At 45.6% G+C, this 18,357-nt stretch overlaps 1 protein-coding gene across 8 annotated transcripts in view; it reads left to right on the top strand.

Annotated features, from left to right (window-relative positions):
* ACOT11 (acyl-CoA thioesterase 11) overlaps window positions 1-18,357 on the top strand; it is an 83,729-nt gene that overhangs the window by 49,276 nt on the left and 16,096 nt on the right. For all 8 annotated transcript variants that reach the window (XM_074221354.1, XM_074221362.1, XM_074221358.1 and 5 more), the window contains 4 exons: window positions 3,237-3,306; window positions 9,778-9,838; window positions 11,093-11,191; window positions 15,932-16,067. In XM_074221354.1, the coding sequence (XP_074077455.1) occupies window positions 3,237-3,306; window positions 9,778-9,838; window positions 11,093-11,191; window positions 15,932-16,067 (366 nt within the window). The remainder of the gene's footprint in view (window positions 1-3,236; window positions 3,307-9,777; window positions 9,839-11,092; window positions 11,192-15,931; window positions 16,068-18,357) is intronic.

Genomic DNA, 18,357 nt, shown 5'->3' with positions numbered 1-18,357 from the left:
AAGCCAACTTCTAGCAGTGTCCACCTGGGCTGGAGCCAATTCTCTGTCATAAGCATTATGTAGGCTCCTACTGTGTTCCATGTTCTGGGATTGAGGACCAGGAATATGGTGAAGAAGGAGACATTGGCCCCCTAATCAGCAATAGCAGCCAACCTGGGGAGGAGAGGGTGGCTTCAGGCCCAGTGAGGCCTACTTGGTTAACAAGTCATTCATTGTCCTTTGGGCTTGGTCTGGCAGATGGGGCTGGAGGAAAGTTCCGACAAGCCCTGGGAAACGAGAGCTGGGGCCCTTTCCTTTTCCTGCCTGGCTGAGTCTCCAGACAGAGTCAGACAACCTGCTGGGGACACTCAATCAAGTGATTGGGCAGGTGGATTTTTCTTGGGGGGGAGGTAGCAGCCCTCAGAGTCGGAAAGGGAAGGGTCATAGAATGTGAGTCAGAGGGACCTCAGCACCTTGAATGTAGAACACTGTGGACTGAGCTTAGAGCCCTGATCATAGGACTAGAATGTTAGAACTCGGAACCTAGAATATGAAAGTGTAGGCCTTCTAGTATTTGAGCAGGAAGGATCTCAGAGCATAGAATTATTAGAACACTAAACAGAGAAAACAGAGTATTAGAACACAAAAGATATAATGCTTTAAAATAGATTTTTATTGGTGTCTTTTGTTTTTGCCATTGCCTGAATTTTCCCTTACATCCTTCTCCTTCTCCTCTCCCAGAGAGTTATCTCTCATCATAAAGAAATTTTTAAAAGAGAAAAAGAGGGACAGCTAGGTGGTACAGTGGATAGAGCACCGGCCCTGGAGTCAGGAGGACCTGAGTTCAAATCTGACCTCAGACAATCATTACCTAGCTGGGTGGTCTTGGGTCAGTCACTAAACCCCATTGCCTTGCAAAAAAAAAAAGAGAGAAAAAGAAGAGAAAAAAGAGAGGCATACAATATTCCAGCTGGAAAAGATCTCAGAATACAGAATGTTAGAATCTAGAACATAAAGGGTTAGACCTGAGAGAGACCCTTGAAAATGTGTTGTTAGAGAATATTAGAGTAGGAAGGGATCTTAGGAAAAAAGAAATCATTGTTCTCAGAACATAGAGCATAGAATAAGATATTGTACACTAGAACATTGAACACAGAACCTAGAACATCAGAAGAGCTCTCAAAAGGTAGAATGTTAGAATCTAGAACACAAATGATCAGAACTAGAAAGGACCTCAGTACGTGTGCTGTTAGACTCTAGAACATTAGAAGAGGAAGAGATCTAACTAGAACCCAAACCATTTGATCCAAAAGCTAAGAACATAGCATGTTTGAACCTAGATGATTAGTGCAGGAAAGAACCAAAGCTCATCAATAAACACTCCATTCAAGAGTGGTTGTTCAGTCGTGTCTGTCTCTTCATGACCTAATGGACTATGTCCACGGGGTTTTCTTGGTAAAGATGGTGAAGTCCCTTTGCGGTTTCCTTCTCCAGCGTGTCCTGTTTTACAGAGGAGCAACTGAGGCAAATCGAAGTTAAATGACTTAGCCAGGCTTACACAGTTAGCCTAGTGGCTGGGGCTAAATTTGCATTTCTATCTTCCTGACTCCAGATTTGGCTGTCTGGACACCCTGAAATACTCTGGTCACCACAGTCATGTTTCTAAATTTTTGAATGCAGAGGATTGCTAAGGAAACTCAACCTGTATTTTTAAAAAAAAAAAAACAAGTTATAGACCTCAGGTTAAGAGCCCCTGAACTAGAGGAGTCTGGGAGAAGCCTGTGATCCTGACCGTGTGGTCACTGATTGGTGCAGATTTGGTCAGTGAAGACAGGTCCTGGTGGCCAACCCAGAGTCAGTGTGGTACATTGGACAGCACCCGGGGCTGGAGTCCTGCCCTGCATGATCCCGAGTGAAAGCTCTTTGCAAGGAGGCATTGTTTCATTCTGGGTCATGGACCCCCAGAGACTGGCACAATGCCTGGCAGAGAGCAGATGCCTAAGAAATGCTTGTGGATTGATTGATAAAGTGAAAAGAACATTGTGTGTGGCATTCAGACAATCTGGGTCCTCTCGCTACCTGCATAACAAGTCATTTCTTCCCTGGGGCTCAGTTTCCAAATCTGTAAAATGGGAAGGGTGGACCAGATGAACTCTAGGGGGCCCTTACAGCTCTAAATATGGACTCTGGTGGCTTCAGTGGCTGTGTGACCTTGGGCAAGGTGCTTGTTCTCTCTGAGCCTCAGACTCCTCAGCCCTCGATGTGCCCGGGTACATGTTCCTGGCAGGAGCCCAGAGTGGGGATGGTTGGGACAAGCTCTGCCAGCAGCTGTCTCTTCTCTTCCTTCCCGCCCACGAGCCCAGGGCCTTGAGCCAGGGGAGCTGCCGCCTAGGTACAGGGTGGGAGGGAGAGATGGGGGAGGGAAGGACTGTAGACCTCCACAGTGGAGTCACTGAGCTTTGCCTTCCCCAACACACCACAGGGAGCCAATGTATTAAATTCATTTTTTTTAATTTATAAAGTCTCCCCAGCGGTTTCTTTTAGGAGAAAGCTAATCAATGCAGCTTAGGGTGCATACACAATAGCATTAGGAGCTAATTAAATTTTGCAATTAGATGTTGCTACCCTGGTTTGTTTTTTAAGTCCTGGTTGGCTCAAACAAGATATGGCACTAGGTTTTGTTGTTGTAATTGTTTTGTTTTTTGAAGACAAAAGCCTCAGTCTGACTCCAGAGACTATTCTGGGGAAGAGGGATTGGTTTGACCCCAGAGGGCAGACCAAGGAGCCATGGCGGGGGGCAGATTTAGGCTGGATATCAGGACAGCTTTCCTCCTCAAGAGGGTTATCCAAGAGTGGAAGGTGATGCCTCAGGAGGGATGGAAGTCTTCAATCAGAGAGGCTGAAGGACAGTAGAGACCAAGGACACATTGACAAGTTAGTAAGAGTCCAGAGGAGGGGACCAGGATGATGAAGGGATGGAGAAGGCCGGGGAGAGAAGAACTCGATAGTTGCCTGGACAGCCTAGGTTGGAACTGGGACCACTGGGTAGAAGTCTCTGAGAGGCAGGCTGTCCTAGCCGCGGGAGCCAGGAGGTCTTTACCCGATGGCTAGGGGACCACCTTCATGCCAGGAGGTCATTAACTACAGGAGGGACTCAGTGATTTCCGAGGTCTTGGCCAGCTCTAGGCCCCTTGGATTCTGGGGGGGCCTTGGGTGATTTTGGGGGACCCATGACCCTTTCTCTTTCCTTGTATTAGCCGAGAGACACGCAGGCTGCCCGTGTGTAACGGCCTCGGTGGATGACATCTATTTTGAGCACACTATCAGGTGAGTGACCGCCATGTCTGTTCTTGGTTCTTCCTGCCCATCTTCTATATGAAACTTGGTTGGAGTTGGGGGACATTTAGCTCTAGAGAAGAGAAGGTTGGGGTGAAAACAAGAGGAACATCTAAGCTCCTGGGCAAGGAGCTTTGTTCTTTGCCTCAGAGGGCAGAGCTAGGACAAGCAAGGAGGCAGCTGAGGATGTTGGAGAGAACCTTGATTTTGAAGGCGGGAGACCTGGGTTCAAATTCTACCCTAATGCCTTCAACATCTTTCTTGTGCCTCTGGGCCTCAGTGCCCTCAGATGTAAAGTGAGGAGGTGGAACAAGATGATCTCTGGGTTTCTTTCCAGCTATGGACAGATTTTACAGATAATGAGGACTGTGTAGCAAGGGGGTAGCCTATTGCACAGTGGACTTCCTGTCACCACTAAGGGGAGACTGGATGATCATGTATCTGGTATACATTCCCCAGGACCCTCCCGGCACCGAGACCTGAGCTGTCCTGGTTGACTAAGAAGGGGAGTAAGGGAAGGGACAAATATTTTGATTCCCATGGGCCAGATGAGGAAACTGAGGCAGAGAATGGAAGTGACCTATGCATGGTCACACAGGATTAGACCAGGAGAGCCTTGGCTCCAGTCCTCAGCGGATGTGTGACCCTGGCAAATCACTTCTCTCCAAAGTGGTCAGAGAGTCTCAGTTTTACAGAGAAGGGAGAAGACTCCAAGAGGGGAAGCAAGTTAGCCTTAGCCTTGGCTCAAGGTTCCAGGTTATAGAGATGAATCCGATCAGGCCCTGGGGAGGGCAAGCAGGACCCGAGAGGACTGGATATAATGCCCTACAAGGATGGGTTGAAGTAACTGGGAGTGTTTAGCTTGGAGCAGAGAACTCTTTGTTGTTGTTCAGTCATTTTTTCGGTTGTGTCCAACTCATTGTGATCCCACTTGGAGTTTTCTTGGCAAAGAGACTGGAGTGGCTTACCAATTCCTTTTCCAGTTCATTTTATAGATGAGGGAACTGAGGCAAACAGGGTGAAATGACTTGTCCAAGATTCCACAATAAGTGTCTGAAACTGGATCTAAATTCAGAAGGATGAATCTTACTGCTCTATCCATTGCACCACTTAACTTCCCCCCCACCCCAGAGAAGCCTTTAGGAAGGATAGAATAATCGCCTTCAGAGACTTGAGGGACTTCGTTGAGGAAGAGGGACCCCAGTCGTTCTGCTTGGCCTTGGAAGGCAGAGCCAGGCAGCATGGATGGCAGTGGGGGGGTGTTGGTTTCAGCTCAGAATAAACTGCCTAATGGTCATTGGACAACACCGGAGGGGTGGCCCCTCTGACTAGGGATAGACAAAGAGATGGATGGCATGTTTACTAAGCTTTCCTCTGGGTTAAAAAATGTAAGCAAGTAAGATCGTCTCCACCCTCAAGGATCTAGGAGTCTCCAGAGAGGTTCGAGTGGTCAGTAGCCTGGCATACCATGGAGGAGTCTGGGTATGTCCAGGCGGGGGCTGGGAGACAGGTCAGCTCTATCCCCTCACTACCCTCCTGAAATGAGATGCAGCTGCTCTGGTTCACTGGGGGGGTGGGTTGGATGTCGCAGCGGCCACAACCAAGGAGGCTGTTCTGCTAGTGCGTGGAGGGAGGGAGGGAGGGCCTGGCTCTCCTGAAGAGTCTCCCTGCCAAGGGGGACTTGTTCTCTCTTGTCTCTATTGGATGGCACCTCTGCAGGATGCTGGCGGGCTCCCACGCCTTGCTGTGCCGAGGGCTTCTGACGCATCCGGGCAAGGAGTTGGCTGGCCCCGTGCCCGGGCTCTGTATGCGTGTGTAAATGTGAATGTGTATGAGCATATGTGTGTGAATGTGTGTGTGTGTGAACATGTGTGAATATGTATATGAGTGTGAGTCTGAGTGTGTGTATGAGTGTGAATGTATATTTGAGTGTATGTGTAAATGTGAATGTGTGTGTAAATGTGTGTGAACATGTGTGCGAGCGTGAATGTATATTTGAGTGTGTATGTGTGTAAATGTGAATGTGTGTTTCAGTGTGTGAATGTGTGTGAACATGTATGTGAGCCTGTGTGTATATTTATGAGTATGTTGGTATGAGTGTGTACATGAGGGTGAATGTGTGTGGCTGACTGGTGGTTGGGACACAGGGGTATCGGGCACCAGAGTGGCTACTCCTTCCAGCCCTCCTGCCCTGGGGGAGACCCTCAAAGGAGTGTATGGCACTGGATGAGTCGCTGAGGTCAGACGAGGGGCAGAGCATTCCCGGGCATCCCCACTGGCTCCGGCCTAGGCAGAGGTGCTGTTGAGATGGACCTAGGCCACAGCTCTGGGCCCTTCCTGGGGCTCAGGCCCAGAAGAGTCTTGACTAGGTCTGTGTCTTAGGGAAAAAGTAACCTGGGGGTAAGGAGCCAAGGCAAGGGGCTGCAGCTGGGGAAACAGGGGTGCTCAGGGAATTAGAAACTGCAATGTCAGAGCTGACGGGGTGATCTCAGGGAGATCCAGGTCAAGCCCCTGTCTTTGGGGTGAGGAGACTCAGGCCATAGAACAGATTGGAATTTTCCCTTGCACTTGTAGGGTCAGAGGTCCCTTTTCTAGGAGGACCCATAACCCTAACATCTTAGACTTGAATAGGACCTCAGAACTGGATAGGGCCTCTCTGCATAGCCTCAGCCAGGGACACCCCTGTTTTCCCACACACACAGAGTCCTGGCTAGTTCTGAACTTGGGTTGGGAGAAGACTGGAGAAATCCTGCGATCCCTGAGTTCCCCAAGGACCAAGGGTAGAGGATTGTGGGAAACTTGCTGGAGGAGCCAGGACCAGGAGGAAAACCCCGGCCTCAGGGAGAGCAGAGCAGGCTTCTGGGGGGTCTGAGTCAGGGCCTGGCTTCATTTTCACAACCAGTCGGGCCATTCTGGTAAACCTCAAGGGGCTCCCTATTGGCCTTGAGGATCAAATACAAAATGCTCAGTTTGGCCTTCAAAGCCCTCCACAACTGCCCCCACCCCCTACTCTCCTCAACACACATCTTCAGTGCAGTGACCCTGGCCCTGGGCTGTTCCACCAATCCCCAAATGCCAGCTCCAGACTACAGACATTTTCCTCTGACTGTGCCCCATTCTGGGAAGGCTCTCCCTCCTCATTTTGCCCACTGCCTTCCCTGGCTTCCTTGAAACCCTGGCTAAAACCCCAGGAAGCCTTCCCCAGCCCTCTTCATTCTAGAACCTTCCCTCTAAGTGTTCCCATGTTGTGAAGGCAGGGCCTTGCCTTTGCCTCTCTTTGTATTGTAGGCTGAGCCCATCACCTGAATGCAGCTTTATTTTATTATTTATTTGTTTGTTTATTTTATTTGCATGGCTATGAGGTTAAGTGGCTTGCCCAAGGCCACACAGCTAGGTCATTATTATGTCTGAGGCTAGATTTGAATTCAGGTCCTCCTGACTCCAGGATGGCGCTCTATCCACTGCACCACCTAACTGCCCTTTTTTTGGGGGCGGGGGGTTATTTTATTTTTTTCATTTCCTAAACATAGAAGGGACTTTATATTTCTGCTCACCTGGGCCTCAGATTGAGGTGCCCAAGGACCAGGCTCACTGCTTTCTCTGCCCTCATGAGTCACGGATCTAGGGCAGTTTTTTATGAGGTACCAACTTTTTTTTTCCAAGAGGATTTCACCATCATTTAAATTCTCCAAGGAAAGAATTAGCCTTGTGTCTCCCAGATCGCTTTTTCCTTCTCAAAGACTGAGGCGTAGAAAGGTTAAGTCATTTGCTCCCCCTAGCAAGTTAACAGGAGAGCTGAGAAAAGCCCCACCATTCCCCAGGCTTTGTAAGTACAGTGATGGCAGAGGAGAGGGCGTCCCAGATCTCCAGGCCCAAGGGCCAACCCTCCTGCCCACCAGCCTCATCAGCTGAGTGTGGCCCACCCCAAAGTGGCTCAGTTCCCTGAATGATGAAGGAGGAAATCCAGGCCCATGGAGGGAGTGACCTTCCAAGGGCACACCCGTAGGGGACTTGCTTGGATTGGAACCCAGATCCTGTGACTCTAAATCAAGGAGTCTTTCAAGATATCTTTCAAATATAATACAATGGCCCATGGGAGTTTATACCTGGGAAGGGTCTGTGAATATTAGAGCTTCTGAAGGCCTTCTTAGAACACAGTCTTTGAGTTCTTTCTTCCTCCTTCACTACCTCCCTCTCTCCTTCTCTTCTTCCTTCCTTCCTTCCTTCCTTCCTTCCTTCCTTGCTCCCTCCCTCCTTCCTTTCCTTCCTTCCTTCCTTCCTTCCTTCCTTCCTTCCTTCCTTCCTTCCTTCCTTTGTCATTCTCTTGCTATTTTCCTTCCTTCTTTCCCTTCTTTCCCTCTCCTGCTTCTTCCTTTCTTCCTTCCCTTTCTCCCTCCCTCCCTTCCTTCCCTCCTTCCTTCCTTCTTTCCTTCCTCCCTTCTTACTTCCTCATTCTCTCACTATTTTCCTTCCCTTCTCCCTTCCTTCCCTCCCCTCTCCTCTCTCCCTTCTTCCTTTCTTCCTTTCTTCCCTTCCTTTCTCCCTCCCTCCCTCCTTTCCTTGCTTCCTTCCTTCATTTGCTCCTTCCTTCCTCCCTCCCTCCCTTCTTCCTTTCTTCCCTTCCTTCCTTCCTTCCCTCCTTTCTTTCCTTCCTTCCTCCCTTCCTTTCTCCCTCCCTCCCTGCCTCTTTCCTTTCTTCCTTCCTTTCTCATTCTCTCCCTATTTCCTTCCCTCTTTACCTTCTTTCCCTTTCTCCCTTCCTTCCTCCCTTCTCCCTTCTTCCTTTCTTCCCTCCCTCCCTCACTCCCTCCCTTCCTTCCTTCCTTTCTTCTTTTATTTCCTCCCTCCCTCATCATAATAAAAATTTTGTCCAGCCCTCTCAGATGAGTAAGCTGAGACCTGAGAATGTTAAATGGCTCGCTTAGAATCACATAGATAGGAAATGGCCATGTTGGGTTTTGATCTTGGGTCATCTGACTCCCCTGCACCAGGATGTCTCCATCTTTCAACCAAATATCATATTTAATTGTGTTCTCCCAAGTCCATTGACCATAAGCTCCTTCAGGGCAGGGCCTGTGGTGGTTTTCATTCTGGTATTTCCCAGTGCCAAACAGGCCACTATCATAGGAAGTTTTTAAAGGTTTCCCTCTGGCCACTATTTCCTCTTTATCCCATCTGGATAATAAACAAACAAATAAACAGACAAATAAATAAACAAACAAATCAAATAGCCCATTCTCTAGGATTTCACAAGATTTTGAAATCAGATTGTAATACAAGAGAGTAATCAGTCTGCATTTATTAAGCATCTTCTATATGAGTATCATCCTAGGACCTGAGATATGGAGATGAAAAAAGGAAATCATCCCTGCCCTTGAGAAGCTTCCAAGCTCCCTAGCCCGGGGAGATGACCCAGAAAGGAGAGTTTGGGAGCCAGGGAAAGGGATCCTTGAGATGTTGAGGAGAGCCACTGGATGGTTCATCATCATGCCTATTCAGTAGCAATGGCTGGGGAGATTCCATGACTTATTCCCAAAGCAAAACCAAGAGGTAGAATATGGTTCAAGGAGGTGGGGAGGGATAGGGAATAACCTATGGAAGAAGCATGTGTAAGGGAGAGCCTGGTGTCCTAGACATGGGGAGCATTACAACGGAGGAAATAATATGGGAGAGATAGGAACAGAAGGAGATGTTCAATGATGGTCTAGAGTTAGAAGGCCATCGAATCTAATCCCTTCATTTTACAGATGAGGAAACTGAGGCATGGAGAAGTCAGACAAAGTCTAACTTCAGATTCAGACCTCTTATTTCCACTTCCTCACTTTACCATGCTGTCCCTTTGGATCCTTAAACTTCAAAGCCAAGGAGCCTGACTTCCCCACGTGTCTGTCCCCACATCACCCTCCTTTCTTTGGGCTTCCTTTAGCCCCCATCTTTCCATTGGCCATGTGGCTCTGACATCAGCTCAGTGATGGTCATGCCAGTATGCTCTCTCGGGGGAGGCTGCTAACCTCCAGGGGATGGTTAGCACCAATGACTAGATGAAGGCCTGGTGACCTTAGGCCTAGCCACAGGGTTCTGGTTCTGAAGTACTTACATTCTGAGTGCCTGAAGGAGGAGGAGAGATTAGGCCTCGGGGTAGACCCAGGAATTCTGACAGGGCAGAGCCAGGTGTGGTCTAAAACCAACCTGAATGGGGAGAGCTGTCCCACAGGGCCCCTCTGCCTTGAGGGCCTCATTCCCTCCTTTCAACTCTCTCTTTTCTTCCTCCTGGGTAATTTAGTCCATAGATTTGAAAGCTGAAAGGCCATGGAGCATCCCATTACCACTCCCTCTGTAGATCAGAGATATCCAGGGTCAAATGGGAAGGAAGCAGCCCAGTCAGAATTTGAACTTGGATTCTCTTGGGCCCTATTGTCACCAGGTTAACTGTCACTGTCATGCTTCTTGTTCTTTCCCCAGAACCGGACAAGTGGTCAATATAAAGGCCAAAGTGAATCGGGCTTTCAACTCCAGCATGGAGGTGTGTGTGTGTGTGTGTGTGTGTGTGGGTAGAACCTGGGGGGCAGGTATATATGGGGGAATGGACTTGGAGGGATGAGAGGGCTCAGGCCCCCGAGACACTATTTGGGAGTCGGGTGACATTTTGGCTCAGGTCTAGCATCCCAAATTCAAGGTCATTCTCCCCGCTAGGATGTCTTTTTTCCATTGATCACTCTTGGGTTCTTGACTTCCATTCTCTGGTTATTCTTGCCCAAAGACCCAATGATGATTCTTATTTCTGTAGTGTTTGGGGGGTTTTCTAAGTCTCTTCATCATAACTATGAATATATATATACATATACATTCAAAAAGTAACATAAGGATACTCTTTATCCTGCTTTGCTGATGAAAACACTGTAACCCAGAGAAGGGGAATGAATTATCCAAGGACCCTGAGCCAGGAACCAGAAGTCCCAGTTTTTGCCCTCTGGATGCCTGAGGATTAGGCAATGTGGTACAGTAGGCAAAGTCCTGGGTTCCAGTTCTCTCTATGACTCTTAATCAGCCCAAGTGTCTTTGGACAAACCCTCCTTGCCCACTTCCAGCACCCTGGGCATGGCTCTGGTGGCTTTGGGCACCAGCCTCCCCCTCTAATGTACCTCTCTGGGAGCTTGACCATAGCAACCAGTAGAGTTCATTTTCTAAGTCCAGGAAGATTTGTGATCCTTGTTACTCCAAGGAAATCAGAAATGGAGGCTTCTTGCAACAGTAAAGAAGACAAATGTTTCCCCTGGTCCCCAGGCAGCTCTAGGACTCTAGGTAGAGGAAGGTGGTGGTCTGCATTGGTAAAGAGAGTTTCTTTACTGAGAATTTCTTATAAATCACAAATCTTCCCAAAATTCATCATCAATGTTCTGACCCCTGCCCACGACCTCATGGTATCTCCCTCTCCGCTGGGATGGTTCATTTCCCATGAGTCTAGGTCTCTGGGCAACAGACGTTCAGAAATCCTAGCATGTCAAGTTCCAAACCCCCTGGACTAGTCCCCCATGGCTCCCTCTGAACCTCCAGACTCTGGTATCCCTTGACACATTTAAAATCTAGTCTGACCTTCTTTCCAGCCCTGGCCTCCAGGGTTCAAGGGATGACTTCTTGCCAGCCAGGTCTGGCCAAATAGATTCATGTGTAGCTAACACATGGAGAACCAGAGCTTTGGGAGCTCCCAGGCAGGCTGATGGGTCACCAAGCACCTCCTGCTAAGCTTCCTTAAACCCAGATATCTTTACCCTTCTAGGTGGGCATCCAGGTCACCTCGGAGGACCCATGTACTGAGAAGCAGTGGAATGTGTGTAAAGCTCTGGCCACATTTGTGGCTCAGCGAGAGTCTTCCAAGGTAGGGAGAGGGTTGCCATCACTTCTCCAATCCAGCAAGCGACCAACCCTCCTGGTTCAGAGTTTCCCTGTAGGGGTCATGTTTGTTGGCTGAGGGAGCAGGGCCAGCAGGAGGTTTTCTTCCCCTGGGGCAGGAGGGCAGCCAAGAGTCTATGGTCCCAGCAGAGTCCAGGAAATAAGATAGGACCAAACCAGACAGGCTGGCATAGTTGAAGGATTCAAAGGTCCCTGGAATGTATAAGGTGCATTCAAGGATCCTATAATCCTAGATGTAAGACAGGTGTGAGCATTGGAGAGGAGTTTCAGAGACCATCTCTCATTTTCTAGATGAAGAAACTGCTGTCCAAGGAAGATGAAGCAACCTTCCAAAAGGACCAACAGCTAAAAATGAGAGAGGTGGAACTCGAACCTTTCCAGATAGTGGAATGTTTTCCACTTTACTTAAATTCCTACTGTATGAGGATGGAAGAAAAAGTTAGGAAAGAGAAGACTGGGGTGAGGAAGGTGGGGAGGAGGACATGAGGACCAATAGCTGTCTTCCATTATTTGAAGTACTAGTAAGTGAAAGTGTATTAGATTTATTCTCTGGGGTCCCAGAGAGCAGAAAATAGAACAAAGAAGCATTTGGAAGCTTGATATCAGGAAGAAATTCTTAACTGTTACAGTTGTCCCAGGATAGGACGGGCTACATTTTCAATTGATGTTCTCCAAGGGTCCTTGGAGGTCCCTCCAGAGGCAAGGTGATCTTTGTTTAGTATGTTGTAGTAGAATTTTTTTCAATTATTGATTGAATCAGGTGACCCCTGAAAGCCCTCACTCAATCAACCAACCATTTATTTAGCCCCTTCCATAACAGAACACTGTCCTAGGTGCTGAGAATACAGATGCAATGGATGAAACTTGCCCTCCTCCCAAAGGGATCAATTTCTTCACATTTCATTTTACAGAGAAAATAGAGATAGGGAATTGATTTTCCCAAAGTGTCACAGTGATTACATTCTTTCATAGTTATGCATTGGCTAGAGCACTGGATCTGCAGTCACAAAACCAGAGTTCAAATCCTGCTTCAGACTCTTACTAGTCCTGTGGTCTAGGGCAAGTCACTTTACTTCTGTCTGCCTCTATTTCCTCTTCTGTAGAGCGACATCCCAGGGATGTTGGGAGGATAAAATGAGATACAATTTGCAAGCCTCAGAGTCATGATTATTTGAACCCAGATCCTGCAAAGCCCAGTCCAGTTGGGCGGCTCATTGTTCTCCAGAGCACAGGGGGACCAGGCATGGGAGGGGGTATGGTCAGCATTCATAGAAGGCAGCCTGGAAGACATCTGAGTTGCAACTTGCATGGTTTCAGTGGCGGGGGGTAGTCTAGAAAAGGCATTTTAGACTCAGGGGATGGAGCCAGGGCTCAAGTGTTTGTGTTCAGGGATGACCAGCAGACTGGGCTGGCTAGGACGAAGCAGATGAGTGGTAGGAAATAACCCAACCTGGGTAAGGAACATAATTGCCTGGATAATTAAACTCTAATCTCTGGTTCAGTTAATCATTCCTGGGGGAAGCATCCAGTTTGAGCCACAATGCCATAACCTATATTATTATTATAATCACTGCCGTCAGCTTGCTGATAATAGTAATAGCTGGCATTCCTGGAGCTTTAAGGTTTGCAAAATATTTTACATATATTATCTCATTAGATCCTGGCACAATTCTGTGAGGCAGGTGGTACTGTTTCCAGTTTACAAATGGGGAAACTGAGGCACAGGCAAGCGAAGCAGTTTGGCCAGGATTCAAATTCATCCACCACCCTCCAAATGCAAGGTTCAATGCCTGGGCCCAGATTGTTTTGTATGATGAGTTCTCTGAAAGGCTCGTTAAATATTTCCTGGTCTTCAATAACATATGAAAGATATTAGATTTAATCTAATAAAAGAATGAGAACTGTTGCAGGCTCCTGGCAGAAAAGTAAAATCAATTAATCAGCCAAGGAGTAGGGAGCTAGGTGTATGTGGAGTCAGGAAGACCTGAGTTCAAATCTTTCCTCAGTCACTTCCTAGCTATGTGACCCTGGGCAAGTCATTTAACCTTTGTTTGCCTCAGTTTCCTTCTGTAAAATGAGGATAATGATAGTACCCACCTCACAGATTCCTTGTGAGGATCAAACGAGAGAATATTTATCAAGCCCCTAATACAAATATGAGCTATTACTAGAGTATTAGTATATAGTGATATAAAATGAAAGCTTGGTAGTCTCCTCTCAAGCTGAAACACTTCCCTTCCTAATGCATTGCCTTGTTCATTTCTCATATTACTCCAGTTTCCAGATGTGAAAATTTAAGTTATTTCTCCTCTGTAAAAGGGGATTGGGGGTGGCTAGGTGGCACAATGGATAGAGCACTGACCTTGGAGTCAGGAGGACCTAAGTTCAAATCTGACCTCAGACACTTAATAATTACCTGGCTGTGTAGCCTTGGGCAAGTCACTTAATCCCATTGCCTTGCAAAAACCTAAAAAAAAAAATTAAAAAAGGGAGGGGATTAGACTAGATAATTTCTAAAGTCTTTTTTATTCTGTAATTCTGGTATGTAATGGAAGAGATTATGGGTTCAAATTCTGGGCTCCTTCCCCCAAATGAACTTGCATTTAATTTCAATTTTCCCCTCAATTACAAGTAAACAAAAATTTCAAACAATCATATTTTTAAAAAAATTGAGGTCTATAGTCTCTCCCTCTCTCCTCCTCCTCCTTTTTTTTTTTTTAGTTTTTGCAAGGCAATGGGGTTAAGTGACTTGCCCAAGGCCACACAGCTAGGTAATTATTAAGTGTCTGAGGCTGGATTTGAACTCAGGTCCTCTTGACTCTCAGTCCTCTCTTCTCAAGAAGGCAAGCAATGTGCTATCAATTATGCATGTGCAGTCCTTGCATTTATTTCATATGCATTCAGTATATTTTTTATTGAAGTCCACATTGTTTCCTCTGATACAATATTAACTCCTTGAGGGCAGGAATTATTTCTTTATGGTCTTTGAATGCTTCCAAACAGTTAATAGCAAACTGGTAATATAGTGGGTCCTTAATAAACACTTGATATTAATATATCACGTATCATAATGTTAGTCTATATAATGCAATATAATATAATATGACAACATAAAATATATAATATAGCATAACATATTACATTGTATTGTTATGCTATATTATATATTTTATTGCATTGAATCACTTCATATGATACAGCTTATCATATTATATTATACACAAATGTAGCAATGGTAGTGACATGAGAGCAAGAAGATGCACCAACATCCATGACCCAAGCAGCAAAGTCCTACCAACATTATTGTCTACTCAGAACATGCAGGGATGTGTTGGGACCATAGGATTAAAGATAAAAATCAAGCAATCAACAAATATTCATCAAGTATCTATTAAGGGCCAAAGATTGGGATTACAAATACAAAAATACCCTCAAGGAGTTGGCTTTCTATGAGACTGAGGGAGAACCACCTATATCCATTTGTCAGATGTCACTGATGGGTTCAGAGGCCTGGATCACTTACTTTTCTCCCACAAAAGGGACCCCTAGCTCTGGGTTTATGGAAAGTCTGGATTCTGTCCTGAGGGAGTCTTGACACCTAAAAGAGATGGGTCCGTTTCTCTCTCACACACTCTTTGGTTCTTTAGACAACCCCCTCTTCAGAACCTTGTGGAAAATCAATAGGAACTTAGATCTGATTCATTTCTGAGTTTTCCCAAAAGGCTTTGGAGAGTACCCAATGTCAAGAAGGTATAAGACAGTTATTTATTTTCTCCCCTAAGAAAGAAATACTTAGGACACTAAAGACTAAGAAGTATGTATGGACAAAGACTTGATTCAGTAACCAATAACTCCTGCTGGACTTTCCCTGAAGGCTGGCATGCAAAACATTAAAATATGAGACATTTAATGGCAGCATTTCACCTTTACTTCAAACTCTCTGGCTTTGCTCCCTTAAGGGCAATGATTTCTGGGAAACCAGGACAGACTTGGGGTTCTCCTCCTGTCCTTGTCCAACTTCTCCAGAAAGATCTTAGAATAACACCTTACTGAGGACTTCAGGGGCTCCTGACTCATGAAATCACCTTGAAGTCTAGCAGCATCTATCTCAGGATCACTATTTGATCATCTATGATTAGGGAATGAAATAGAAAAATGAGGAGACGCACAGGGGTCCGCCAAGGCAGCACACGCTTTAGCTTCTATGTATAAACTTGCTGTTCATAATGTAGACAGAATTCCATACTACTCATTCCAGGGAGAGGAAGAAAGGAATGAGTGGAACTTGATCTCTTTTAAATCTAGTATAGGGGTGATTGGTCAGAGAGATCAGGAGGAAATTGGGGGAAGGATTCAGGACCCTAAAGGCCAGTGGCAGAGAGATCTTTGGGAAGAAAGACCCCATAAGGGGTGGCTAGGTGGTGTAGTGGATAAAGCACCCGCCCTGGAGTCAGGAGTACCTGGGTTCAAATCCAGTCTCAGACACTTAATAATGACCTAACTGTGTGGCCTTGGGCAAGCCACTGAACCCCGTTTGCCTTGCAAAAACCTAAAAAAAAAAAAAAAAAAGGAAGATCCCCATAGAGGTTGTGTCCCAAGGATGAATCTTCTTCCCCATTGCTCCCTATCTCCTTCCAATGTCTGTATTTTTGTTGACTTTAATCTCTCCTTGCCCTTGCTCCTTCTCTCCCATTTTGGGTGACAGGTAAAGCTAAAACAAATATTGCCAGTGACAGAGGAGGAAAAGATGGAATACAGCGTGGCTGCAGAACGTCGAAGGATGAGGCTGTTGTACACGGAGACCATCCAGGACCTCCTGGCCAACAGTGTCATTCAGAATGGTGAGGTGCCCCTGCAGGATCCAGCATGAAAACAGACCATGGGATGGGCAGAGAGAAATGGGCTGGGGCTGAAATCCAGAGAAAGGCGATTGGGCTGGTGATAAGACTAAAAATTATGACCAGTCAAATGGCAGATAACCTTACAAGAACCATCGTCCAGGATCGAAAGATCTATGTCCAAAAGGGATTAGACTTACTCAGGCTCACCCCGATAGGTGAAACAATGGGTGCAAGGTACAAAGAGTGACCCTTTGCATCCTTCCCCTCATTTCCCCCCTCTGATCTCTGTGATCATTACTTTTGGTTTGCTCTATGCAAAAAAAACCTTTTCTTCTATAAAATGAAAGAATAATACTATGATCTCGGAGTTCTCTTTCAGTTTTGATGCTTTAGGAAATCAATAATTATCTGATACGTGGGTATTTCGATTTTTTTAAAAATTAAGAAAAAAAATTAAAAAACAAATCTTCATAACAGATATGCACAACTAAGCTAAACAAATTATTATACTTGTGGTGTCCAAAATCATGTCTTATTTTGCATCTTGAATCCATTGTCTGTTTGTTATGCTTTGTTATTGGTCCTCTTTAAATCATCCATGAGAGACTTGGTCAGATGCTTTGCTAAAATCTCAATGTATGGTATCTATATCATTACTCTGGTCTGTGGGTCATTAACCCTGGCAAAAAAGGAAATTGGGCTAGTCTGGCATACCTTTTCTTTTTCTTTTTGGTAAGGTAATGGGGTTAAGTGATTTGTCCAGGGTCATACAGCTAGATAATTAGTAAGTGTTTGAGTGCAGATTTGAACTCAGGTCCTCCTGACTCCAAGGCTGGTGCTCTATCCATTGCACCACCTACCTGCCCCCTGGCATATCTTTTCTTGATGAAGTTGGCTTGACTCTTGGTGATCATTACTTCCTTCTCTACCAGCTTTTCTCTCACCATCTTTTAAATGATATGTTTTAGAATTATTTCTAGAGTAGAAACCAAATACAATGACCTATGGTTGACATTTTTTAGAAACCCAGAATGATATCTGCCCTTCTCCAGTCCAATAGCATCATTTCTGTTCTTTCTGATCTTCCAAGATCAATGGACCAGGGTAGGTCCATTCAGTCAGAGCCTAGGAGTTTATGTAGTTTATCTGGGTCTTGTGACTTGATTTCATTTAAAGACTTTCTCTTTGTTTATCTTGAGCATTACCTTCTTGTCAGCCCACTCTTGTGCCCTTTTCTTTTTTCTTTATTGTTTGTTCTTATACCCTCTTCAATCCAAAGATCATTCTGCAAAGGATAGAGATACAAAATAGGGATTAAGCATTGATCATTTTGTTGTCACTTTTTATTATCTTGTCCACCCCGAGCAAAGGTCCAATACTTTCTAGGACCTTCTTCTTTCCTCCTGTTGTAGTTTTAAAACCCGGCTTTGTTGACCTAAGATTCTTTCAACAGCCGCAGCCCCTACTAAACTTTAGTATTCCTTATGTGATTTTTTCCTGGACTGTGCTATGCTGTTATATCTATTATCTGTTACCTAACCTCACTTCCATCTTTTTCACATTCATTTAAAAAATTTAAGTTGTTCGATAAGTCATCTGTGTATCCACATCAATCTATCTAGTCAATACATTATCTAAGCATTCTAGCCTCCAAATGTTGGAGGTCCTTCGGAGGGACCTTCCTCAAATGGAGGAAACCTTAAGATCATCCAACCTGTTCATTTTCTAGTTAAGATCCTCTGCTCTAAGGATCAGAGAAATGACTTATCCACAGTCACACAAGTGGTGAGCATCAAAGATGAGATCTGAATCTAGGTCATAAGATCCTAGGATCATAGATCTGAAACTCGAGGGGACTTCTAATCTAGCCCTCTTATTTTCCAGATGAGGTCCAGGCACTTGTCTCATTGACTTGATCCAAGTCACATAAGCAGTAATTATCAGAGGCTGAATTTGAACCCAGGATCTCTGACCCAGAGCTCATTCCACTGTACCTCTCTATTTGTGGATTGTGAAGGCATCAGATGGGCATCGTTATAATGCCATACCTTGGGGAAAGAATGTAATCCCCTATACTTACAGGAGAGAATTAAAAAAAGAGTTTTTTCATATACAGTGTCTTTGATTGTCTCTTCACTTGGGTATGTGCTAGTCGCTAACTGTAGATAGGTTTAAAAACACCAAGGCAGTTCAGAAGCTAAGAGAGCATGGGATTAGTCTATAAAAATCATGAGGGATTCAGAGAAAGTGTTATATGCCTTGTTCTCCAAATCTTAAGGTACCGCTTAGG

The sequence above is a fragment of the Macrotis lagotis genome, chromosome 2 (assembly GCF_037893015.1).
Source record: "Macrotis lagotis isolate mMagLag1 chromosome 2, bilby.v1.9.chrom.fasta, whole genome shotgun sequence".
NCBI lineage: Eukaryota > Metazoa > Chordata > Mammalia > Peramelemorphia > Peramelidae > Macrotis > Macrotis lagotis.
The sequence above is the reverse complement of the archived record's forward strand: the minus strand, read 5'-3'. Positions and strand labels throughout refer to the sequence as shown.